The sequence below is a fragment of the Cnephaeus nilssonii genome, assembly GCF_951640355.1.
Source record: "Cnephaeus nilssonii genome assembly, chromosome: 23".
Classification (NCBI taxonomy): domain Eukaryota; kingdom Metazoa; phylum Chordata; class Mammalia; order Chiroptera; family Vespertilionidae; genus Cnephaeus; species Cnephaeus nilssonii.
This window is the reverse complement of record NC_137094.1, coordinates 9,585,756-9,612,639: the sequence shown is the minus strand read 5'-3', so window position 1 is coordinate 9,612,639 and position 26,884 is coordinate 9,585,756. Positions and strand designations below refer to the sequence as shown.

At 47.9% G+C, this 26,884-nt stretch overlaps 1 protein-coding gene across 1 annotated transcript in view; it reads left to right on the top strand.

The window, feature by feature from the left end:
• USH2A (usherin) overlaps positions 1-26,884 on the top strand; it is a gene marked incomplete at its 5' end in the record, with an annotated part of 397,572 nt that overhangs the window by 360,523 nt on the left and 10,165 nt on the right. The window contains 6 exons of the mRNA XM_079763761.1: positions 9,312-9,539; positions 11,384-12,891; positions 14,227-14,548; positions 22,650-22,859; positions 25,316-25,554; positions 26,477-26,685. Coding sequence (XP_079619887.1) covers positions 9,312-9,539; positions 11,384-12,891; positions 14,227-14,548; positions 22,650-22,859; positions 25,316-25,554; positions 26,477-26,685 — 2,716 coding nt within the window. The remainder of the gene's footprint in view (positions 1-9,311; positions 9,540-11,383; positions 12,892-14,226; positions 14,549-22,649; positions 22,860-25,315; positions 25,555-26,476; positions 26,686-26,884) is intronic.

The window sequence follows — 26,884 nt, the reverse complement described above, 5'->3', positions numbered from 1 at the left end:
TTTGCATATTAGGCTTTTATTATATAGGATACTCAGAAATTCGCCTAAGGTCTCGCTCATCTGAGTGACAGAGATAAAACTTGAACTCAGGTCTTCTGATTCTGTTGTTTACTTTTTTAAAAAAAAAATGTTTTGAGAGAGAAAGGAAGGGCGAGGGAGAGAAACAAGAGAAACACTGATGTGAGAGCAGAACATTGATTGGCTGCCTCCTGCGTGCACCCTCCGGGAGATCTAGCCCACAACTTGGGCATGTGTCCTGACCAGGAATCAAACCAGCAACCTTTTGGTGCACGGGAGGACACCCAACCAACTAAGCCACACCAACAAGGGCATCAATTGATTGCTTTCTTATTAAAGCATCTGGACTCTCAAAGATTTGCCTCCTTCCCCAGACTTTAAGTCACAGGGCTTCTCTCACACATAAAAGAGATCATTTTGGGCTAAAACAAGCCAAGAAAAATAATAAAGTATAGAACAATTTTAATAATGCATTCAAAATGCCAAACTCACAGCACACTTTCTATCCTTCGTGAGAAACTATTTTTTTCCAGTTTTGTCCAAATGTCTAATAGAAATGGTTATGCAGAATTGAAAACAGCCTTTGATTTGCCTAAATGAAAATAAGAACCACAACTTTGTTCTGGCTCTTGGAACAAATGAAAGGTGTTTTTATTTTTAATTAAGTATGCTTAGCGTAAGAACATTGTCTCTTAAGGTGTAATGACTAAACAACCGCCATCGTTTCCTTTTGTTTATTCATTTAGAATGCAAATAAAAGCAGATAATCAATAGATCATAATCTAAAACTAGAGGATTTACAAGTTAATAAGCTTGAGTCAATAAATATTCCATAGCGAAGCCCTCACTGCTGAACCCGACATAATTTGCTTTGCACTAAGCTGGTTGACTTAATGCTTCAATTTAATTCTAATATTAACTAAAAAATCCAAAGAAAAGGGGAAATTTTAAATCCTGTTCTATTAAAATGTTTTCGAAGCAACAACTCAATATCATATCACAACTGCTGTGCATGCCACCAACATCGACATCTACCCACACCGCCTGGATTCTGATTGGTCCTTAACCCCTTTGGAGCCTGATCCAAGTGCATGGCGGGAGCTTTTCAGGGGTCTTTCTCGTTCAGTTCATGTTCAATTATGATAGTATTCTAACATCAGATATTGAGTTTGCTATCTAGCTCATTTATTTTCTCAAAACACAATATTAATCATCTGTTACAGATTTAATTAAAAGCAGTAACAGAAAACTTCTCTGGTAGAATTCTCTGGTCTGGGACCTCTTTAAAATTGGGGGCTGATTCGGGTCTTTGTTTTATTTTATTTTAAAGCTGAGCAATCTACTATTGAGCACATTGGTTAATTTTTTCTATTTTTCTAGAATTTTTCATTCTATGTTTTTACATTATCATAAAAGTGTTCACATTTTCCTGCTTCCAAGGGTAACTTGTATTCGGTCCAGGGCCCTGTCTACACTCCTTTCTTAGACTCCCTAAGATACTTCTCAGGCTCATTTTGTACTCTCTCCTTAGACTCACTCCACACTCTCCTCTTCACCCCACTCCTTTATTTTAAATCCAGTCTGACTTCACTGACAGCCCAGTGTTTGTTGAGCACTTACTCAGTACCAGGCACGATTAGAGACACTGGGATACAGCTGAGAATGAAACAGACACAGGTCCCCTCCCCTCCCAGTGGAACTGACATTCTGATAAAGAGAGCTAGACAATCCATAATCATCATGATAACCAAATAGGGTCTATCATCTGTTGGAAATGACGCAGGAGGACTTTAGAGCAAGGTAGAGGAGTATCCTCAAATGGGAGGAGGAAGAGGAGTGGGCAGCTGCAGTTAAATAGGAATCAATGAGGAGATGAGCTCAAGTTACCTTTGCAGACTTGTGGCTAACGTGAGTCACAGGGACAAGGAAGCCAGTCAGAGAAAGCTAAGTATCACGTGATCTCACTCATAGGTGGACTCTAAGGAACAAAATAAACCGATGAACAAACTAGATCCAAAGACATAGAAGCATGGAACAGACTGTGGAACCTCAAAGAGAAGACAGGGTAAGGGAGAGGTGTGTGTGTGGCGGGGGGGGGGCGGGGGGGGAGGGAGAGAGGTTAACAGGGGAATTTATATGCATATATGCATAGCCCATGGACACAGACAATAGTATGGTGAAGGCTTGGGAGGGACGAGGGCAGGGTGGAGGGGATCAATGGGAAAAGAATAACAACAAAACCACAAAGGGACATATGTAATATTTTCAACAGTAAAGACAAATTGTTAAAAAATTTAAAAAGTGAGTTAAAGGGAGAAGAAACAGCCAGCCCGGGGCCCTCAATAAAGATGTTTAATCAAGGATTGCATAACTAGAAGACTGAGAGTGGAATGAAATTCGTTGAAATGTAGTTTAGTACAGTTTCCCTGGTGTTGCCATAAAATACATGGCCAGAGAGGACCTGCTGGGCCACGGAGTTTGCTCATGCTTCATTTTAATAGAGTGAAAGTCCCGCTTTTTAATATTTAGTGTGACTGGTCTGCCACTTTAACATTTAATTATCACAAATTTAATTTTTTTCTTCTCCGTTGAAAAATGGGTCATTTTGAAGCCATCCTTTTTTTATTTTTTAATCCAATGTTTTTACTGTAGCCGAGGCATCATCATTCATTTTACAAGGACTCGAGCGAGCTTTTGCTTTATAGATTAAATTGATACAGCCCATTAGTCTATAAAGAAAATGCCTGTGAATTATCTTCTTTTTGCATTGACCCTCCCCCATTATATAATCGCTAACGTTATCCAATGAAAGAAAAAAAAATAACTCCCCTTTTCACATACCGTTCTTCTTTTATGAATGCAGGTGTTTGTGGGGGTAAAGTGCACACTGAACTCACACGTGAATACTCCATACCAGACATTTGAAGTTGGAAATTTACAAATGTCATGAGAACTGGCCTCTGGCTAGTCAACTGTCATTACTCGAAGGGAGGGTGTGTTTTTCTGTTTTCTTGAAATGTTTTCCATGAAGCCCCGTAACCTGAGTTAGAACCCTGAGCTGGGAATGCTTTCTTACCGTGTGTGCCTTTTGAATTATCTTCATTCTATTTCGCCAGTAGTATCCCTGACCTTCCCCAGCTGCCTGGGAGCTGTTGGATGGGCAGGAGGGGCTGCGGCCAGGGCCTTGATGACTCCACACACACATGTCCCATGACCAGGAGGAAACATGGTCCAGGTACATGAGATTGTGTGAGATTGTGATAGCGGGTCAGGACGGAGGACGTGTAATTGGCTTAAATTCAGTTTAGTTGTCATAATCCCCACCTCGACTGGTTTCAAAAGACAAACACTTGCGTCTAAAGAGTAATTACAAATTTTGAAATCGAGCAAACATTCAGCAAAAATGTTTTAAATCTAAGTATAGACTCTTCTACTACCTTCTGACTATGGCAGTCTATACTTATTGGCTGAATAACAAACGAATGAATGAATGAATTGTTGGCAGATTTTTTTGTTTTGTCAGTCACTGGCCAAGACCTATACCCCAATAGGGCAAAATTGTGAAGTTCTTCCATTATTCCTTCAAATTGCATTGTAGAGCTCTTTATATGTAATTAGTTCTTAAAATTATCGCCTAACGTTACTACTTTTTAACAAATGTAGTCCAGAAACTAGAAGGTAAAATGCACAGCCCTGTCCCATCTCTTTCCAGCCTTGACCCCCACTTTTTCTCTGCACCCACAACACGTGTCAGCTCCATTCAGCTCCCTGCTCTTCTCTTCCTCCTTCCAATCCCTCACATATTTTTATCCACTCAACAGCTACTCATCCTAATCAGATGCCAGCTCCCAATGAAGTTGTCGCCTGCCTCTCCCTTCCCCATAAGAAGTAGCCCCTCCTTATTTCCCCAGCACTCCGTTGGTTATAGCATTACCACACTGCAGATTGTGTATATCTGTATTCATAGGTTAGCATTTACGACTGTAGATTATAAAGTCCTAAAAGTCAGGAGCCTGGTACCCATCTTATATCTATCACAGCAACGTTCCAGAATGTTGTACAAGCCAGATGCTCAAACCTGTTTAAGCTATTCAGTGCAGCTGTTGACTAAGGATCCTGCATGTTTCACTGACCATCTTGTCAGCTGCCCTGCCACTTAGCAGTGCCACCTAGCATGTACACAGTATTTATGCACCTATGACCATAAACCATGAATCTAAAGGATATTTTTTTCTGTCTTTTTTGTGAGCTGTTCTTTGATTCCGGAACAACTCTGCAGGTGTGTGCGCCATCAAAAAATGTGTCTTTGTCCCACCAGCCAGGAGGTATGTGGGCACAGATGACCATGGTAAAATCAGAGTGCATGTGACATCAGTGCATGCATCCTGGTTCTGTTAACATTTTGCAGACTTGGAGGTCTCATACATAGGTAACCATAGAAGGGTTCAAGGTTGATATTTGGCTTTGAGTAATAAGGAGATCACTTCCATATCAAGACGAATTTCATTTTTTACAAACTAAGTAAAAATTATACACAAATGTTGACCAACCCTTGGAGAACTCAAACATTAACTTTATGACTAGAAAGACAGATAGCCCTATAACACCCAGGCCTTGGATTGATTATCTTGCTTTCAGGAATCAGAGAAATATTTTCTGTGGATTTATCAGGATGAAGATGTATGTAAGTCATCCAGGGCCTTAGACATGCTCTGCCCTGGGCATGATGTTTAGGTATTGGTAAATGAGATCTCTCCCTACTTCTCATGCTTGGTTTTCAATGTAAACCGGAAACCCGTCCACAACCATTCTTTTATTTTATAATGACAAGGTAAACTATGGCTTATGATAAAACCAAGCGGTTCCACTAAAGTAAACAGAAGTTAATATATTTAAATCGAGATTCCTTTTAAGTTTCTCCTTGTGCAAAAAAAGAGGACATTGGCATTCAGTGTGATTAAGGAGGGGAAGGATTTAAGAGCCAAAAGTCAGTCATTTTAAATGAAAAGGGGCAAAGACAGAAGAAACCCCATCAAGCTGACGATCAGTGAAGTTGCTGCTGACCAGGAAGGTGAACCCTTCGCGAGGGTAGCAAGCACACAGGATACTCCGCGGATGAGCACATCAGGGCCCGGGCATCCCTGTTGGGGTTCAGGGCGGGAGAGGAGCAGGTGGAAAGACGCCCGGGGGCCACGGCGAGCGGGCTCGGTGAACATGCACCACAAAGACCAGAGGGAGAGCGCTGCAAACTGCTGGCTCATCAGATCGATAGCCTCGGAGATGACTAAGTTAGGTTGCTTTATGCAGTTTAAACATTTGTGCAGGAAGCCTCCCCACGCAGCCTTTTATTGACAGCTACGGATCAATGGTAATTTTTGATCATTTTCAACCTACATAAACCTATTGACCCCATGGACACCTTTGGGGCACTTCAAGTCGTCAAAAATAATCAGAGGAGGAGGTGCAAAATTGTCATCCTCCTGGAGGCGCCCAGTGGAGAGGTTCGGATGTGCTTCTGATTGCCAGCAGCGTGGTCCAGGGCGGCCTGTCTGTGTGTCTTCTGAAAGGATGATCCAATTTGTCTCCAGATCCTGACCCTTACGCATATGAGTTGAAAAGGGAAAAGAAAGGGCTACATTTCATTGGAAATACTAGGTTGTGGAGAAAGGATTATTTCTGTGTTCCTTGGTTGAGTCATTCTTTTCATCTGCTGCCTAACAGAATGAGGTAATATACGTCTAGAATAAAAAATATGGATATTGTGTAACGTGGACATGGAGAGGAAAAAGAGAAAAGGGAAGCCCACAGGTCAGGGATAACATGGAGGTGGGGGGAGGGAGAGACAGACGGAGGTAAGGAGGAATGGATGAAAGAGAGAGAGCTATATCTACCAAAAGCATCCATCAGTAGGATAGTAGAGTGAGGGAGAAGAGCGAGCAAAATGATGCCAAAGGAGAATGCATATTAAATGAAGACAGTCTCTATGTGGGAGGAAAGAACGGCCGTAACAGAAGAGAGAAAAGCCCTGGCCAATCTTGCTCAGTGGTTAGAACATCGGCCTGAGGACCGAAGGGTCTGGGTTTAGATTCCCAAAGGCATGTACTTGGGTTGCAGGCCTGATCTGGCCCAGGTCAGGGCATGTGCAGGAGGCAATTGATCCTTGTCTCTCTCTCCTCCTCCCTCGCTTCCACTCTCTCTCAAAATCAAAGGGAAAAAAATATCCTTAGGTGAGGATTAACAACAAAAGTAAATACATAAAGAAGAGAGAAAAGCAGTCAAAGATTTTAATGATGACTTTGGCAGGTCAGTGGTACAGACTGCTACGTTTCCCAAGGAAGGAATTAAATCCAAAACATTAAAGATTGGCAGTGCTCAAGCAAGTTTCTCAAATGTAAGAAAAATAACACGTAACTGAACAAACAAGACACAGCCCCATCCACAGAGTGAACTGTGCCCAGACTTTCCAGCGGGGATCTCAATGGTGAGCTTAGGTGTTGGAAATCTACTGAAGGAGAAAACAACATAAGTTATTTCCTAAAATGGGAAATTTATTACAATAAATTGGTAAGGGTGGTTTTGCTATTTAAAACTTTTCATTTCCATCTGGCCTTTGCTAAACATTGACAAAAAGCAAGGCTATTTTTGAGATTTATTCAAGGTGTGTGTGTGTGTGTGTGTGTGTTGCTCTTCAGAAATAACACATTAACTTCATATGGGAACTTGTCCTCAGTCGAAATTTACGATATCCAAATTCTCCTTTCCATTTCCAATGTGTGGTCGTTTTTCTTACTTTTATTTTTTTAAAGAAGTAACCAAATTAAGCAAAACAGCCATTGTGACCACCTTTTGTAGGAGCAGACCTCGCCACATGTCTGCACCTGGCGGGCACGAACTTCAACTTGAGGTCTGCAGGCAGAATTTCTACCTGGGCCGAGGCAGGTTTGGAGGCCAGGGCATTCCGAATACTCCTGCTCTCAAGGATCTGAGGACACACCCCTGTGCATTAGAGGAGTCTGTAAGGAAACCAGTTGTGTCATTTCTGCAGTGGTTGCCTGGCGTGTGGCGTGTGTCGTGTGGCTGAACGCCGGGTGTTGATCACCAAGTACTCGTGCTACCAGAAGTGTTTGCGAGTATTGCCATCTAGGGGCCGGATGGGACTCTCGGCTCAGAAATAAACTGTAATTGAGCAGGTGCTGCTATTGACCATATACATATGTTTTTTTGCTTTGTAACCCACACGCTTTTCATGCTTCTGATGACAAAAGCTCTCTCTGAACATCCCCCGACAGGCTACCTGTATTATAGGTAATCTGTGAGGTGATTACTATTTGCTTTGGAGCTTAGGCGTCTTCTGGATCCGAGTCCTGAACAAAGAAGTTTCCTTTTCTGCATTATTAATCTTGCCCGTGTTTGCCCTATTTCCACCAAAAAAGAAATCGTTTATCAGAAAAGAGTGTTTTGTAACCAGGACTTGTAGCAGCCTCAGATTTAATATTCATTATGGCCATTCCAGCCCTGTGCGATATTTATCTAAAAGACCAATCCGATGTTGTGGAGAAATCAGTTTTAAATATTTATGGGCCGAACTTTTAATATTTTAAAAAAGAGAAATTAGTATTTCTGGAAAATTTGTTTCAGAGTCTGGCCGCTTAGCAAATGTTTAAATATTAAAAGATTTCAGGAGGTTAGCATGTAAATATCATAATGGCACTTATGGAAATAGGAAAATGGACTTAACTAGTTTTTAATAAGGAAAAGAAATTATATTCTCTCTGCTTGTGAAGAAACATCAGCACAGTTGGAACTTGTAACCAAGAATGTGAGGAAATGGTGTCAAAAATTATTTCGATGGTATAATTTGGTTTTGTCTACCAGTGTGTATTTTTTTGAAAGATGGTTCCATTTGATTTCGCCACCTTGTTTCAGGTTTTAATCATAATGATATTTGGATGCCTCCCCATGAGAGAGAATCTCCATACACATAATTTTGTCTGATGCCTTCTGGTACCTACTCTCAGAAATAACTTCCTCTTCTCCAGCTCACCTCCTCTTGCCATGCCCACCAAGAGGACAATTGTCGCATTTAAACATCCAATGGACCAAGGTGACCTCACACACCACGAAGTATAAACATCCTATTAAGCCAGTCAGAGCTTCCTCGGGGTTACTCACATCCAATGGATGTGGTACAGAACAGGAAGTATATATTTGTGTGTGCACGCGTGTGTGTATGTGTGTACACACATTACTGGTCCACTTGCAGACATAATTCCTATCTGTAAACACACATATCTATCCGGCCCAGATGTAGAAAAAGCATTCTGGGCTCTTTCAGAACATTAAGATTCTAAGCTCCAGTTAAGTTATGCAAAATATGTTAAATATTGCTCTCCAAGCAGAAAGAGAACACACAAAAAAACTCATTCTTGCGTTCTTTCATTTTACTTTAAATCAACAAAGTCCAAATTCTCAAAGCCTAGCTTACAGTTACTTGGAGTAAGTTTCATAGTTTCGGTTATGGCGTTGTTAACAAATGCCAATATTTTCACATTTGTATTAATGGTAGACTTCTGTACGGGTCTGTGCATTTAATAGTCCAGTTGGCTTGTTGTTTTGTTGGGTTTGCTTTATTGTAAGATATAAATACGCACCAAAAGAATGAAAGAAGGAGATGGGGGAGGTGGGCAGTCTTATGTATAAACAAGCAGCGTGGGGAGCTGGAGAGAGAGGATTAGGTGGTTCAGGTTAAGTCTCCACACATTCCATTGTGAGCTGGTGATCTCTAAGGCATCACAGAATTTTTTCTTTTGATTCTGTATCACATCCCAAGGGTTGCAAGCTCTGAAAAGGCAAGGATCCTCTCTGACCCACACTTTGTATGTATCTGAAATCACACAACCAGGGTGTCAAGAACAAGATAAAAATCTGGCTGGTGTGGCTCAGTGGTTAAGCACCAACCCAGGAACCAAGAGGTCACAGGTTTGATTCCCGGTCAGGGCTCATGCCCGGGGTTGCAGGCTCAATCCCCAAAAGGGGCTGAGTAGGAGGCAGCCGATCAGTGTTCTTTCTCTCTCATCAATGTTTCTCTCTCTCCCTCTCCGTTTCCCTCTCTCTAATATCAATAAAAACATTTTTTTTAAAAAAGAACAAGAAAAAAAATCCCGTTGTTTTCTTAATAATTCAAACCTCTGCTGTGGTATTTGTGCCGCCATCACCAATGTGTCTCATTGAATGACTTTGCAGCTGTCCGTAGCCGTTTGTAAGAGCAGACCAGCCTGTCCATTTGCTTACAGGGAACAAGCCACCAGGCCCACCTGTTCGGGTTGGAACCCTTCACAACGTATCACGTTGGTGTCGTGGCCGCCAACGAGGCAGGAGAGGTGTCCAGCCCCTGGACTGTGGTCCAGACCCCGGAATCTTCCCCGCGTGGACTGAGCAACTTCACGGTGGAGCAGAGGGAGGGCGGCCGGGCCCTGCTGCTGCGGTGGTCGGAGCCCTTGCGGGCCAACGGCGTGATTAAGGTAACACCCCGAAGATGGAACCAGCCTTCACGCTAAGCTACTTCCCATTTCCCCAAGAGCAGTGGGTGCTGTGGGATGAAAACTTGCTCTGTATGAGGAGTGTTCAGATGGGTTCCCTCAGAACCAAAACAAAAGACTTCTCTCCCAAAGAACAGGCAATTCTTATATGGCCTGTAAGAGAATACAGTGGCTAGTTCCAGCTCGTCATCCAAGGTGCTATCTGTATTTACGTATGAATGTATACGTCTGTGTGCCTACACACACAATCACATGCACACACGCGCACACACACCCCAGTACGAATGCTGAAGCACTGTAATTCCATTTCCCAGGAAATGTCATGGGAGATGGACAATGTGGATGGGACCTGCTTAACCTACTCAGGATGAGGCCAGGGCAGTTAGTACCCATAAAAGAGGGAATTTGAATGCTAGTTCCTCCTTTTTAAATATGCAAATTGACCATCACTCCAGCACACAAGATGGCTGCCCCTATGTGGTCAAAGTTCCTGCCCCCATGTGGACACAAGATGGCCAGCAGGGGAGGGCAGTTGGAAGGGACCAGGCCTGCAAGGGAGGGCAGTTGGGGGAAATTAAGCCTTCAGGGGAGGGCAGTCAGGGGTGACCAGGCTGGCAGAGGAGGGAAGTTGGGGGGGACCCAGGCCTGCAGGGGGGAGCAGTTGGGGGGGACCAGGCCTGCAGGGGAGGGCAATTGGGGGGGGGGGGAACAGGCCTGCAGGGGAGGGCAGTTAGGGGTGACCAGGACTGCAGAGGAGGGCAGTTAGGGGCAATCAGGCTGTCATGGGAGCAGTTAGGCGTCAATCAGGCTGGCAGGGGAGTGGTTAGGGGGTGATCAGGCTGGCAGAAGTGGTTAGGGGCAATCAGGAAGGCAGGCAGGTGAGCAGTTGGGAGCCAGCAGTCCTGGATTGTGAGAGGGATGTCCGACTGCCCATTTAGGCCCGATGGTAGGATTGGGCCTAAACGGACAGTCAGACATCCCTCAAGGGGTCCCAGATTGGAGAGGGTGCAGGCTGGGCTGAGGGACACCCCCCCCCATGCACAAATTTCGTGCACCCGGCCTCTAGTATATATATATATATATTTTTTTTAATTGATTTCAGAGAGGAAGGGAGAGGGGAGAGAGATAGAAACATCCATGATGATAGAGAATCCTTAATCTGCTGCCCCCTGCATGCCCTCGTTGGGGATGGAGCCAGCACCCCAGGCATGTGCCCTGACTGGGAATTGAACCGTGAACTCCTGGTTCATAGGTCGGGGCTCAGCCACTGAGCCATGCCAGCTAGGCTATTCCCTACTTTTTTAAAAAAATACAATTAGGAGGAAACCCTACAAGCACTCATTTAAATCAAAGAATCATGTTCAGCAGCCCTTAGCTTGTAGATGTATGCTTATCGAGTATCTAACCTTTAAAAAAAAAAAAAAGAGCCGAAACCGGTTTGGCTCAGTGGCTAGAGCATCAGCCTGCGGACGGAAGGGTCCCGGGTTCGATTCCGGTCAAGTGCATGTACCTTGGTTGCGGGCACATCCCCCGTGGGTGGTGTGCAGGAGGCAGCTGGTCGGTGTTTCTCTCTCATCGATGTTTCTGGCTCTCTGTCCCTCTCCCTTCCTCTCTGTAAGAAATCAATAATATATATTAAAAAATAAAAACGATTGCTCCTCTTTCTATGGACTTCCATCATATTCCAGAAGGTAGTATCGGACCATTCTTTCCGGGTGAGGGTCCTCACGATGAGGACTAGCAGCGGGGAAAGGTTAAAGGGACGAGGTGGCCGCACCAAAAAAATCAAATGCCACCTTCACCCTCTGCTTCTCTTCCGGCCGCAGACCTACAACATCTTCAGCGACAGCAGCCTGCGGTACGCGGGCCTGAGCCGCCAGTTTCTCCTCCGCCGCCTGGCCCCAGCCGCTGAGTACACGCTGACCCTGCAGGCCTGCACCCGGGCGGGCTGCGCCCACTCGGCGCCCCAGCCCGTGCGCACAGACGAGGCTCCTCCCCGCTCCCAGGCGCCCCCCGCCGTCCGGTCCGTGGGCCCCACCCGCGTGGAGCTGGCCTGGCCCGAGCCCGTCCACCCCAACGGGAGGATCACCCGCTACGAAGTGATCCGCAGGTGCGGGGCGGGGAGCGCGTGGGGGAACCGGACAGAGGAGCAGACGGTCTGCCCGGAGTACACGGCTGACGGGGGCGCGTTCGTGTGCAACGACACGGGCCTGCCGCCCTGGACGCCGTGCGAGTACAAAGTCCACGCGTGGAATTCAGCCGGCCACGCCTGCAGCCCGTGGACCGCGGTGAGGACCAGGCCGGCGCCCCCGGCGGGGCTCTCCCCACCCCAGATCACCGTGGTGTCTGTGGGTCCCCCAACACTGCGCATCGCCTGGCTCCCCCCAGCGCAGCCCAACGGCGCCGTCCAGTCCTACCGGCTCCACCGGAGCGGGGCGCCCCGGCCCCTCCGCTTCGACGCCAGGACCTTCCACTACACGGATGCCGGGCTGCTGCCCTTCTGCACGTACAGCTACGCGGTCACCGCCTGCACCAGCGCGGGCTGCGCGTCCAGCGAGCCGGCCCGCACCACCACCCCCGAGGCCGCTCCCGCGGGGGTGCGCCCGCCGGGCCTCCGGGCCCTCGGTGCCACGCAGATCCACGCGTCCTGGTCGCCGCCGTCCGCGCAGAACGGCAGGATCACCGGGTATTTCCTCCGGAGCGAGGGCCAGGAGCACCCGGCCGGGCGGGCCCTGTCCCTGCTGCTCGCCCCGCTGCGGCCGGACACGCGGTACAGCTTCTCCCTCGTCGCCTGCACACGCGGCGGCTGCACCGCCAGTGCGCCCACCTCGGCCCGCACCTTGGAGGCCCCGCCCCAGGACATGGACCCCCCGGAACTGCAAGTCACGGGCTCGGGGTCCATAGAAATCACCTGGACGCCGCCCAGACACCCCAACGGCCAGGTCACAGGTTACGAACTCCGCCGGGACGGGACCATCGTGTACACCGGCCCGGAAACGCGCTACCAGGACTTCACGCTCACCCCCGGGGTGGAGTACGGCTACACGGTGACGGCCACCAACAGCCAGGGGGCGGCGGTGAGCCCCCTCGTCCGAGACCGGACCAGCCCCTCGGCGCCTGCAGGGATGGGGCCCCCGAAATTACAGGCCCGGGGTCCCCGGGAGATTTCAGTGGCCTGGGACCCCCCCGTGAGGACTCACGGCCAGATCGCCAACTACACCCTCTGTGTCCGAGGGCTGCTGGAAGGAGAAGCCAAGATCGTGCCCATCAACGCCAGTCACCCCTCCTTTGGCACCCGGGTGCTCGCAGTCAACCAGCTGCAGCCGTTCCGCAGGTGGGTGCTCCCTCTGGGCCTGAGAGCGAGCGAGACCCCCCCCCCCCGCCCTTTCTGTGGTGGGAGCCCCACATGGGTGACGCCCGTAACCAAAGGGAGTGAGGGAGAAGGAAAGGTGCTGGAGGGAAAATTGGGGGTGCCGTGGAATCGGTGGGTGTGGGAACCGAGCCCAAAGCTCGCATTTGCAGCCGTAGGCACCCACTGCTCACAGAACCCCCCTTTGTTGGGAGGGGGCGGTCATGCTAGGTAAAGAGACCTTTGCAAGCGGCAGGAGACCAGCGAGCAGACAAACGTAATTGATCGGTGGAGTTTAACTGGGTGGCGATAAGGTGTCTCCGTGATGGATAATCTGTCGTGTGGCGGGGTTACCTTTGGCCCCGGAAGGTCTCTGCTGCTGTAAGGGAGCCGGTTGTAAAGTGTCAGGTATCAGGCGTGGGGGTTATGGCCGTGCAGGCCTTACCTCCACGGTGCTCCTTCCCGGCCTGGGGCCTCTCCTGGGGAGACTGTGAGCCCCAACTGCAGAGTTAGGGGAGCCCAAGGCTGTGAAGCTGGCTGGTTCCCCAAGTCCGCCTTCTGCACCGCTGGGCGCAGGAATTCTGCAGGTGGGAAGGGTTTGCGTGCTGGAGAGAATCGTGAGCGTTTATCCCACGCACTCCTGTTTGGGGAAGAATGCGCCCACCCTTTCCAGACAGGTGAGCTGCTTTGTTTTGGAAAGCCAGGAGGATTTCAGCTGTTCAGAATTTCTATGGAAATATGACTTCGTTACTTCTTTTTTTTTTATTTTAGAGAGAGAGGAAGGGAGAGGGAGTGAGAGATAGAAACATTGGTGAGAAACATAGTCTGCCTCCTGCACGCCCCCTACTGGGGATTGAGCTGATGACCTTTCCGTGTCCGGGAAGATGCTCAACCAACTGAGCCACAGCAGCCAGGCAACTTTGTTACTTTTTAGAAGATCAGCTATCAATAAGAATAAATATAAACGTGCTGGCCTTTTTATCCAAAAAACTCCTGGTATTTTTTATTTATTTTTTTTTTTACTGATTTTTTTTTTTTTAAGGGAGAGGGAGGGAGAGAGAAAAGCATCAATGATGAAAGAGAATCATTGATCGGATGCCTCCTTCACACCCACTACTTGGGATTGAGTCTGCAACCCAGGCACGTGTCCTGACCAGGAATCAAACCCGTAACCTCTTGGTTCCCAGGTCGACACTCAACCACTGAGCCACAACTCCTGGGCAACTCTTAGTTTAATAAAGATTCTCCCCCCAAAAAAACACAGAAAACCCAAAACTCTATTTTGCCAATAACGGGTAATTTCTGCCTTGTGTCCTGAAGGTACGAAGCGCGAATTCAAGCCTGCACCCCGCTGGGATGCGCGTCCAGTGACTGGGCATCCGTGCTGACCCCTGAGGCGGCCCCGGCGATGCAGCCGCCCCCACACCTGGAGGTGCGGACGGCTCCCGGGGCGTTCCAGCCCGCGGTCTCTGTCTGGTGGGCAGGGCCGCTGTGGCCCAATGGACACGTTTTATACTTCGAGTTGTACAAGAGACAGGTGGCAACTCAGCCTGGGCCGCCGAACCCAGTTCTCACCTACAATGGCAGCGCCAGCTCTTTTATGGATTCCGAACTCCTGCCTTTCACCGAGTACGAGTACCAGGTAAGAAACGCGTATTATCAACCACTCACACGTCCCCAGTAGGGGGCGTGCAGGAGGCAGCCAATCCGTGATTCTCTCTCATCATTGATGTTTCTCTCTCTCTCTCTCTCTCTCTCTCTCTCTCTCTCTCTCTCTCTCTCTCTCTCTCTCTCTCTCTCTCTCCCCTCTCTACCTTCCTCTCTGAAATATATATATATATATATATATATATATGTATGTGTATATGTGTGTGTGTGTGTGTGTGTGTGTGTGTGTGTATATATATATATAGCAAAGGTGGAGATTTATTGAAGAACAAGTACAGACTCCCATGTGGGGAGAGGCAAAGAGTTCCACAGAATGGACTCCCACGTGGGGAGGGGGAAAAGGTCCCAATATATATTTTTTAAATAAATTAAAATATAGGTTGTAGGTACACATTGGCGCCTGCCTTTGAAAAGTGCTTACATTTTGAAAAACCGCTTAGAGAAACACGGGGCTTAGGGAGGTTAATAACATCCTGGCTGCAGAGGGGGCCGGGGTGTGAGTCCACTCCCTAAGCAGCTGCGGTTCTTACCTGCGGGGAGGGCGCTCAGTAATCCTGCGTCACAGTCACACTCTCCCCTCGGGCTCCTGGGGACCGGCCGGGACCCCCTTCCGATGCATCAGGCTGTGGGTGACTTCCTTAGTTTTCCTGACACTGGCCCCCTTGGACACATAAGCACCCTCGCACACGCGGGGTCTCCAGAGGCTCCTGGTGCCTGGTACCTGGGGGAGGGAGGGGAGGGTGAGAAGCGACAGGCCAGCCTGGGGCAGGTCGGGGACCCGGTGATTCGCTCGTGTGTGAATCTGCCCTGCGGGCGGGTGCTGTGGGAGCCCACCCGGGACGGCCCATCGCCCCCAAAGGGCGCCCTGTGCAGGAGAGGATGGAGGGAAGGGTCGAAGGGGACGGGGAATCCCACCGCTCCTGCCCCTCAGCGAGGCAGGCCAGCCCCTCGCCTCCTGGCCGCTGCTCTTCTCAGGACGGCAGTGACGTGCGCACGTGCCCAGCCCGCGACCCCTCCATCCGCATGGGCTGCTGCTGCATTTCTGTGATGAGCAACTTGCCTCAAAGGCTTGTTCTCCGAGGCTGCCCCTCGCCCCGTCCCTCTCCAGCGCGCTCTCTGTGTCCCGTTTAGGGAAAACTTCCTGAGCCTGGTTTTTGTCTGGCTTTGGACACGCATGTAACGAGGTATCACTCTCACGAATGTATTTCTGGCCAGTCTGGAGGCTTCTGTTTGGTTAGCGTCTCCCGCAGGAACGAAGCTGCGCCCGCCCCCAGCTCCCACGGCTCGGGGTTCAAGTGATTTACTGATACCATCTGACACAAGGCAGCGCATTTGTCCTAAGAGTTCAGAGCCTCCGTGCTCCCGCGTGGACTGAAGGCCATGGGACGTTTCCATGAGTAGAAATCTGAAATCTGCCCCTGGGCCAGGGCCCATGGCTTTGTTTTGCCATCACGCCCTTCATTCCGATAGGAGATCATTTCTTAGTGCGTGTGCGCGCCCTGGTTCACACGTGTGCGCGCCTCTTCCCTCTTTTCCCGCCTCTCCTGGCATCCCTTAGGGCTCTGCTCCTAACCCCCTATCGCCTGCACTCCCACTGGTGCCTTAAAGACAATTGCACTTGCTAGTAATTCCTGGGACTAAGGGTGCGTTTCCATTCAGTTCACAGTGAAGGTCTAGGTCATATGAAGCAGTCATATCTACAGGTGGGAACAAATGTGTTCATGCGTTTTTGTAAATCTGATGCCTTCAATTGAGATCTTTAAGAAATGGCTGAGGCTCTTTCTTGTAAATTGATTTATCTATCTGCCGATGGGTCTGATCATTACCAAGATGCCTGTCAGTGTCTGGGAAGCTACACGGTTCTCTCCTTGATGCCCATATTCGTAAAGGAAACGGAAAATATTTTTTTTTCTTTGAAGAGCCATTGAATTGTTCCAAGGTTTGCTTCTGCTCATACTTTTGGATGTTTGGGAAAGTGTTAATGAATAAGGCAAAGTAGAGAATGCCATCCAGTCAGCAAATTTTCATGTAGAAACAATATTTCTGAAAAGCCAGGCTTCCGTTTATCCTAATCCTCGAAGTTCTAGAATGGAGGAGCCCCCGGAGGAAGGTACCCAGAGAGAAGCGGGCGGAACCCAGAATGCTGTGCGGGGTTTGCTGTTGTTGATTCATAGCAGCCAGAGTCTCAGAATTGCTATTTAGTCCCACTCTCTCTTCCAACACTCTACCGACAAATAATATTAATAACCAGCTTTACCTGTCTAGTGCTTGCTATGTGCTGGGAACTATGTTAGACTTTTACACGTATGTACTCATGACAACCATTGGAGATAGGGTTATTGCCAATAGTGCACCTTAGAAATCAGAAGACTCAGGAGGTGAGTTAACACGCCCAGGAGACAGTGGGTGAGCGGAAGAGCTTGGATTTGAACCTTGAGATCCAGGTTCCAAAGACCGTTCTCTTAAATTCACTCCACGGTAGCTCCAAATTGCATTTACATACAACTCTGGGGCTTTCAAAAGTCTTCATAAAATGTTTATAAATGCACTTACTTACCACCCAATTCTTCATAAGTGTATAGAAAATGTACTGCGTGTAAATCTGGGCATAGTCCTGTGAGGTGGGTAGCCAGTTAAAGAGGCAGCTCCATAGAGCTTTTCAGCAAGTTACCCCTGGACTGTACCGCCCCCCCCCCCCCCCGCAGGACTGCTTATGAAAGAAAACAACCTTGCAGTCGTGTCGTTTCCCACTTCCCGCCTTCCTGTTAGCCACGAGTCCCTCTGACCACAGCTGTGCCAGAGCCCCGTTGGCATTCTGCTCCTCGAACGCACTCAGAAGCCAAGACAAGCTCCCCTCTCAGAAGGCATTGGCCCGAGCGCCCGGGGAGATGTACTCCAAGGTTGCAGATGAATTGATATGATTTCGTTGATTGGATCTTTTTATTTATGAGGCATAATTTATGAGCGCTGGAGAGCAAACTGCACTGAGTGATGACTAACCACAGCCCGAGTCATAAATCAGGAGCAGTGAAAGAAATGGGGATTCTGATCGAATCTATTGAATTAGCTGTTGGCCTTCGCCAATACAGGTATTGGAAAGACCTTTTTAATATCTATTTGTCTCCCTCCTGGGACTGTGATAACAGTCTGGTTACATGCCCCCAGGAAACAAATAATTTAATAGTTTGCCTGTTAACATGCAACCTATTTCCTTGAGTTATTAATTATGGGCATGGCTGTTCATGTAGGATTTTTATGTATTTTGGATGTGAATTGTCAGGAAAATTTATTTCCCTGCTCCAGTTTTTCTAAACAATGACGTTGCCTCCTACTGCTTCTTGATATTCCTATGTCCTTGGTGGTGTCCAAATGCATTTTATTTTACCAAAAATTGTCATATTGCAGAAGGAAGCATGTTATAGAGTATTCCAAAGTTTCAAAACCCTCAGACATTTCTCTCTAGCTCAAGCCTCTGAGAGTCACTGTTACAATTCAACTCACAATAAGCAGCAAAATCGCAAATTGCTCCGAGGGCAAGGCAGCTACTGTCACTACGTCAGGAGTCAACAGATGAGAGGGCTTTTCTGTGAAAGATCGCTCGCTGATTGAATTTGGTTATTCCTATATTCTATTTTTTATGGAAAATGATAGCAAACGGTGTATCCAAGAGACCTCCGCTGGATCCAGAAAGTGTAGAGAGCAGATGCTGACACGTTAAGTAATTAAAATTTTTAAGGCAAAAAGCAGTTAATTGGTCCTTAGGGGAGGGAAGAGTCAATAAAAAATACTTTTTGATGGGCAATAGCATAAAGATGGTAATAACCGCTAGTTAGATGTTTCAAAATTTAGATCAAAAATAGAAATATGAACAGAAATGAACCTAATAGTTTACTGGTCAGTTTTAGAATTTGTGGTTCAGTTATTTCAGTTCTTTTCTGTTTGTTCAAATGGTTGGCCTGGGTTTTCTGTGACATCTGACATTGGACCCCTTTTCATGTTGACAACTGAAACCCTAAAGGAGAAAGCACCTGACTCAGCCGGCGCTGACCTCACTTTTACAGCCCTTCATGGGGACGTCCCTCCCTCTGACAGCTGTAACGTGTGCTTGTGTGTATACACACCTTCACGCGTACAAGTGTTTGCTGCACCCAAATTAGGAAGTTGTCTCAGTGCAAACTTTAACTATCTCTTTTTAATTATGAAAGAATAAATATGTTTGGCAGGATACTGCTGGGTTAAGGACACTCTGAATTAATCAAAGCTGAGCAGCATCCGTACGTTTTTCTCTTGGCCGTGGAATTTGTAAACCTTATTTCACCCTCCCTCCGTCGACAATGTCCCTTTTTTTCTATGAGCAGCCCACACACAGTGTGTTTATGTTCCCAGTGATCATGGGAGGGAATCTTGGGACACAAATCAAAAGGAATGGCTTGTCCGTTAGGTAAATGGTGACTAGGTAGGTAGGTAGGTAGGTAGGTACGTACATACATACATACATACATACATTGAATAGAATAAGAGAAAGAGTGAATAGAATGAGAGAGAGAGAGAGAGAGAGGGAGAGGGAGAGGGAGAGGGAGGGAGGGAGGGAGAGAGAGAGAGAGAGAGAGAGAGAGAGAGAGAGAGAGAAGATAATTCTATGTTCATAAGGTATTTTATTTCTTGATTTTTGTATTAGTTCATTGAAGTTCATAGATCCCGGCATATTGCTCAAAATTTCCCATGCAAGATCTCTGCTTTTTTCCCCCCATAAAGATGTACCCACATCTTGAGGCCATTGTTTCTCCTTAGAAATCATAAGCATAATCTGTTCGCATTTTTATTCTGAACCTTGAACTACACTCCACTTCCTTCATCTCTTGTTTAGCTGGAAAGAGACCAAAATCCATGGCAACTTTGGGTGAAGGACTTTCACCTCAACGGAGTGAGGCAGAGGAAATATCGCCATCCATGCCTCCTTCCCTTCCCTTCTGGGGGTTCGGTGTAACAGAAACACTGCCTTGTGGTTCAAGTCTCGTGGAATCCGTAATGCTCATTATCTCAGCCCGCTTTCCCCTCCTCGTCACTGCTTTCATTTTCAGAGTGGCTCGTGTGAATAGCTGATCCTGCTTTGCATAAGCGTGTTGATTTATATGAATGCTATTTTGATCTCAAATTGATTGAATACTGAAAAGAAAGACTAGAGAGAGAAAAAAAGAGCCCTGTATTATGAAGGTCTCTCGTGAAAGACAAAGGCACTAGTTCATCCATTCCCAGTTAGGGGTGGGGAGTTTTCTCTTGCCTCGTTTTTAGGAGAGACTGTTTCTGAAGAAATGCAGCAAAACAGTAATGTTGAGACTCAAAGCATCTTAAAAATACCGTGGGTTAGATCCCATTTGGAAGTAGGACCCCACCCAGTGGGAGTTCAGGAAGCCGTGAGGGTTAGTCCTGTCTGCCAGCACCAGGACCACAAAGCCCTCCTGGTTCCTAGGACCCTAAATCTACATCAAAAAGGAGAGCAAAATAAATGAGCAGAAGCCTGGGCCAGAACCCTGCTAAGCACTTGCTAGAATCCATCCTTACTTCCTGTCAGACCTGCACTTCGGCTCTCTCTTATTGGTGCCCAGTAATCAATGGACAGCTTGCTGACTTTTTATTTTGTTACACCTACTCTATTTTCCTCATGTTTTCCCCATCCGTGGTGACCCCCGCTAAAGTTCTGTATGCCCTTAGATCAGCAGCCAAAACCCTGTTCTTAGCAAAGAAGTTGGTATCAATATATGCTCCTTATTTTGCCTGTATTCTTTAAAAGTTTCTTCACTCCTTGTGTAATAAAAAATGCCCCTCCCCCACCCATAGAAAGGTATTTGCAGTAAAAGGGGTTGGTCTGCAGCAGACTGAGCAATCAGGGACTTTCTTATCAGTCCTGACCTCTGACCTCCTCACTAACTTCCCCTCTCAGACTGACCTGGGCCCATTCAGAAGGGATTGTAAAAGCAGCTACAGTGGTTTTTATTGTATTTTTTTTTTAATATATTATTATTGATTTCAGAGAGGAAGGGAGAGGGAATGAGAGAGAGATAGAAACATCAATGATGAGAGAGAATCATTGGTTGGCTGCTTCCTGCACGCCCCCCACTGGGGATGGAGCCCACAACCCCAGCATGGGTCTGAGAATCAAACTGTGACCTCCTGGTTCATAGGTCGAAGCTCAACCACTGAGCCACGCCAGCGGGGGAGGTTATAGTGGTGTTTTGACCTGGACTTGGGTTTCCAGGAGGCCTGGCTCTCCCATTGCTTGGATTCCTTCTCTGTACTTCCCTGTGCCTTTTCAAAACCAACCTCCTTCCTCTAATACAACCTGGGCACATCTCTCCATCCTTGCAAATGAAGAGATTTTAATCCAGAATCACAGATGTCTGTCTGTGGACCAGTTATTTAACTTTCTTAACTCCACGTAATTGACTTATGCGTAAGGATGACATACAGAATCAAACACACAATATATTGGAAAGAGCGATAAAAGTGTTTCTCGGAGAGCAGAATTCTAGTTTCAGCTCTTGTAACTTCTGTCACTTTGAACAAGAGAGCCTCAATTTCCTCACCGGTAAAATGGGCTAACGATACATTATCCACCACCCTACAAGGTTCTGTTGGGAGGGCTAAGTCAGCTAGCGTATGTCAAAGTGCTTTGTAAATTGTAGAGTGTATAAAATGTAGGCAGTTATCATGCAAATGATGAGAGACTGTATCAGAACTCTGCAAAGAGCAAGTTCCGCTATGGAAGTAGGTTAGTCATCTCTTTGAAACACGGGGCTAGTGGCCATCCCGGCAGCAAGGGGCTGCAGAATTGCATGTGACAGCCATCCAAGAGCATTTCCGCATCCGGAGTTTCACTTTTACAAAGGAATGCACTCCTAAAAAATGTAGGGAGACACTCATGGGAGTTGGCCTAACTACTAAAAATCTCTCCAGTGTTTATTCTCTTGAAGATATCATTGATGCCAAAGCAAAGCAAACAAATTCCCACCTAAATTCTCAATGCAAAGTACTCTCCTAGAGTTTTTTTTCTAAATGTCTCAGATTTTGAAAGTTCTGCATGATTGTATTTGTGGGTTGTTTTTTTGTTTGTTTGTTTGTTTTTTTCGACACAGCACACCTAGAAAGTGTGGACTGTAAAATCAAACCAGTTTTCCAGATGTGTCTTTAAAAGCTCAGGGCAAGTTTTGGATGGATTGGTGGGTGGGTGGATGGATGGATGGTTGGATGAGTAGGGGGGTGGGTGGGTGGATAGGTAGGAAGGTAGGTAGGTAGATAGATAAATAGATGATAGATAGATAGATAGATAGATAGATAGATAGATAGATAAAGGGGAAAAAGACACCAAATGAGAAAAAAAAATTCCTGAAGTTAGACGGCACAAGATGAAAGCTTACTAAGGAATACTGGTACTCCTAAACACGCAGACAGTCTTCTTGTATTGTCATTTAGATCTATCATTCTGATTGATCACTGTGTAGTTGGCTGTTATTGGGCCTAATTTAACCCTATACACTCACACATCCATCTACTCTGTCTATTGTACCTGACACCCTACAAATTACTTACTCATGCAAATGATGACCCAAGGCAACCTTTTAGGATATTCGTGCTTAATTATACAAATAGTTCTTGATAAATAAGATTATATATCCTTCCATATGTTGATTCCCTCCTTGATGAAAGGAAAATCTAATTTTCATGCAGATTTGGTGGGGACAGTGTTTAAGAATTGCTGAGTTTTAAGGAGTCTGCAGAGCCGTCCGGTTTGCAGAAGCTGACAAAAACCCTGCCACCTCCCGCCCAGAGACGAGCAGTTTTCCAGCAAGCTCAAGTCAGCCACTGCCGTCTGAAGTCAGGGCTCCCCAGCAAGCCCCCCTGTGTTCTCGGGGGCAAAGGCCAAATAAAGAGGAAGGACCAATCTTCTTTGTGGTCACAGAGTTGCCAGATCCAAGTGTATCCCATTCTGTTGTGTTCGGTCGCTTTGGGTGCCAACTGTGCTTTGTCAGCCTGAGGTGATCTTGCTCTTGACTGGTCTTAATTTCTTCTCTTTAAAGGTCTGGGCAGTGAATGCAGCAGGGAAAGCCCCGAGTAGCTGGACTCGGTGTAAAACTGGACCTGCCCCCCCAGAAGGTCTCAGGGCCCCCAGGTTCCACGCCGTGTCTTCTACCCAAGCTGTGGTCAACATCAGCGCCCCTGGGCAGCCCAATGGCATTGTCAGCCTCTACAGGCTCTTCTCCAACAGCTCGGATGGGGCAGAGCTGGTGGTGAGTAATGGAGTCCCCTCCCTCCCTCCCTCCCTTCCTCCCTCCCTCCCTCCCTCCCTCCCTCCCTCCCTCCCTCCCTCCCTTCTTTCCTCCCTCCCTCCCTCCCTTCCTTCCTTCCTCCCTTTCTTCCTTCCTTCTCTCCTTCCTTCCTTCTTCCCTCCCTTCCTTCCTCCCTTCCTTCCTAACTTCCTTCCTTTCTTTGTTTTTATTGATTTCAGAGAGGAAGGGAGAAAGGGAGAGAGAGAGAGAGAGAGAAACATCAATGATGAGAGAGAATCATTGATGGGCTGTCTCTTGCACGCCCCCCACTGGGGATCAAGCCTGAAACCTGGGCATGTGCCCTGACCGGGAATCGAACCGAGACCTCCTGGTTCATAGGTCGACACTCAACCACGCCAGCCGAGCTATTTATTTTTTAAAAAATAAATCATGGTGCCCTTGCTTTTTCTTCTCCTTGCTCCTTTCTTACTGTCCTTTCTCAGTGGCGCTGTGGTGATCCCTATGGGAAGAAATAGCAGTGAGCATTAGGACACACACAGGAAATACGGCAATGCCCAGGGAGGGACTTGCTAAAGGTCGTATTCAAGACTCCAGGGATACTAAAATCCCATCAATTTAGTTAGAAACACCCGCCAAGCGCTTCACGTAGTAGTGGCCTATGTGAGGGGCAGACAGGTGGCCATTGGGCGTGGTGTCAGTGTTGCTATGAAAAGGAAAAAAAAGCAATAAAACTAGAGCAACAAACATGCTTGGAATCCTCATTTTGCTGTTCCAAGATCTCTGGCAGCACCCAGGAAACTCAGTCTTTGGGTTAGCGACTTCGAGAAAGTTCTAGCGCCTTGGAAGGGACTGCAGAGCAGCTGTGTCCACAAAGCTCTAGGGCCGTGGTTTGTGTGTGGACACCTTTGGGGCACATCGGGGAGACGCGCCCCACAAGCCACTGGCTGGCAGGGCCACCCCAGTCACGACGGCCAGCTCCTGCCCGAGCTGCTCTGGCTCAGAGGACAGAGCGTCGCCGCAGACTGCAGGGGCCCACATTCCACTCCGGTCACGGGCAGGTACCCCGGTTGCAGGCCCAATCCCATGGGGCGAGTATGGGAGGCAGGCAATCAATGTGTCTCTCTCACATCCCTGCTTCTCTCTCTCTGTGTCTCCCCTTCCCTTCCACTCTCTCTAAAAAACCAAAGGAGACATACCCTCAGGTGAGGATTAACAACAACAACAAAAGAAGACCAGCTCCGTTATTCACGTTATTCACGTGGAGAGGCTGAGCCTGTGGGAGGAAGTCTCTCTTCTCAGTGACGCCTACCTTTCTCACGAACAAGGACAGATTATAGCATTTTGTTCGCACAGACCTCAGAGAGGAATTGTGCAGATCCCAGGATCACATCCTAAACTACTTAGGCCAATTTAGGGAACAATTCGGGAAGAGTGGAGAAGTCCCAGGAGGCCAGAGTGGCAGATACTGAAACCCAGTTGCACCAGATAACTCTCAGATACAAGGAAGTCTCCTATTGCATGTTAAAGGGAAATTAGCATATTTTCTACAGGGCTTCATAGTCAATAAATATAGATGATGTAAATACAATCAACCCTTGATTATCTATACTTATAAAATGATAATATTAATGAAGTAAGATAATTTATATTTGGAGTGCATTGTATGCAATTTTTGCAATAACAGACAGCTCTTCTTAATTATATGTTGTGTATGTCAGTGTGAAAACTAGTTTCCAGTTTCTGACGGCTTCTGTTCCAAAGAGGACTTAATGAAACCACAATGAGGTAAAAAGTAAAAAAAAAAAAAAATTGCTCCAAATAAGCCAAAAAGTTTATAATGTAATAAGCATAATGGAGAAAAAGACTATGATATTTCATATACCCACCACCCTCAGAGAAAAAGATGGACTATCAAACTCTTAAATATGCATATAATTTATAAAATATGCAATATGTAAAATATACAAATATATCAAGTATATATAGTTCAAGCTCCTAAATACCCAGCTCAGTCATGGATTTGAGGGGCCATTCAACCCAAAAATTACATGCAAATACCAATGGCAGAACCTGGGCTTGGTGAGTGTTAACTAGGAGTATAATTCAAATGCAGAATGTGTTGCTTTTTTTAAAGGCATCATTCCAAGGGCTGCAGAATTTGGTCAATATTCGGTGCGTTTTGTGCCATTTCCTATTATCTTTCAGTGTAATAGACAATGCATGCCTTGTCTTTTCTGTCCCGTTACCTCTAACTTCGATCTCTCAAATCATTATGTTTGGCCTGTTTCAGTCATGCTTCTCCAATGGGTGGTAATTCCTTGGGGGCAAGTACTGGCCACGCCCACCGAGCACCTCCCAGACTACCTGGCGTGGGGCTCTGGTCCTAGGAGGTGGGCGCGGGACGCAGCTCCGTCACTGAGGTCTGGGCGCAGCCTCATCAGCCTCTCTGTCCGCAGCTGTCGGAAGGCCCGGCCGCCCAGCAGACCCTCCGCGGCCTGCAGCCCTTCACCACCTACTCGGTTGGCGTGGAGGCCTGCACCTGCTTCAACTGCTGCAGCAGGGGGCCCACGGCGGAGCTGAGAACGCGCCCTGCGCCGCCCGCCGGGGTGGCCTCCCCCCACATCCAGGCGCTGGCCTCCAGGACAGCCTCCTTCCTGTGGAGTCCCCCCCTCTTCCCCAACGGCATCATCCAAAGGTAACGGCCAGCCCGAGGAAGGCCTGCTTGCAGACTTACCCAGCTCCCCGGAGCAGACGGCTCTAGCCCATGGGCCAGACTTGCTGATTTCAGTGGTCCTGCCCCCTGCAAAGCGTTTCAGTCATAATTCAACTAAGGATAGAAAGCAGAGCCACAAACTTGTCTTTCAGTAAGAGAGATGCTGCCTGGCCCGTGTTCGCACTCACTGGAGGGAATTGCTCCTCCTCCCTCGTGGTTCTCGAATGATCCATTTGGTAGCCTCTGCTGGGACATCCAGTCCTGCGGTGAACTCAGAATCGCCTCGATCTTATGTAAAACATTGAAATGAATCGTCGTTTGAAAGAACGAAGAAGTCATTTCACTCAAAGCCATCGGGAGGAAATGAGATCTTTGTCATTTTTCACAAAGGGGAGCCGTGTCCTCAGTCTCCTCTGAGAAGAGAGAAAGCTCTCGCCTCTGCCCACAGGGTGACCAGCCGCCGGGCGGACGGCAGGGTGTGTCCGTGTGTGACTTCCCTCGTCAGCCCTGCTGCTCACCCAACAGCCCAATAAAGCGGGTCTGCCCCCGGCCGGCCGGCGGGGCTCCGTGGTTGAGTGTGAGCCTGTGAACCGGGAGGTCCCAGTTCGAGTCCCGGTCAAGGGCACAGGCCCGGGTTGTGGGCTCGATCCCCAGTAGAGGGCGTGCAGGAGGCAGCCGATGAGTAATTCTCTCTCATCATCGATGTTTCTATCCCTCTCTCCCTCTCCCTTTCTCTCTGAAATCAATTAAAACACACAACGAAATGAAGTGGGTCTGAGCGTTTCCCCATGAATGGCAGTTTTAAAGAGCTTGTAGTTCAATGAAAACAAAATAGAACCCGTTTTACAAGAGCGAAACTGATGCCCTGTCCCGTTTTCTCCTGACCTGTCCCTTCTCCTCCCAGCTACGAGCTCCAGCTGCACAGGGCCTGCCCTCCGCACACAGACGCCCCCTGCACCCCCAGCCAGACGGAGACGCGGTACCGGGGCGCGGGGCCCAGCGCCAGCCTGGGGGCGCTCCAGCCTTTCACCGCCTACGGGCTGCGCGTCGTGGCCCACAACCCGGCGGGCAGCGCGGCCTCGGAGTGGACCCGCTTCACCACCCAGAGCGAGCGTGAGTAGCCGCGGCCGCCCCGCCAGCAGAGCCGGTCAGCGGGCGGCGGGCACGGTGCGTCGGGAAGGGCAGGGAAAGCCCGTTTTATGGAAGGGTCTGAGTGCAGGTCCCATTGCATGGATGGCCACTGGGACGGCAGTGCAGGTGACTGTTAGAAAGCAGGCCCCACCCCCTAGCCGGGTGGCTCAGTGGCTAGAGC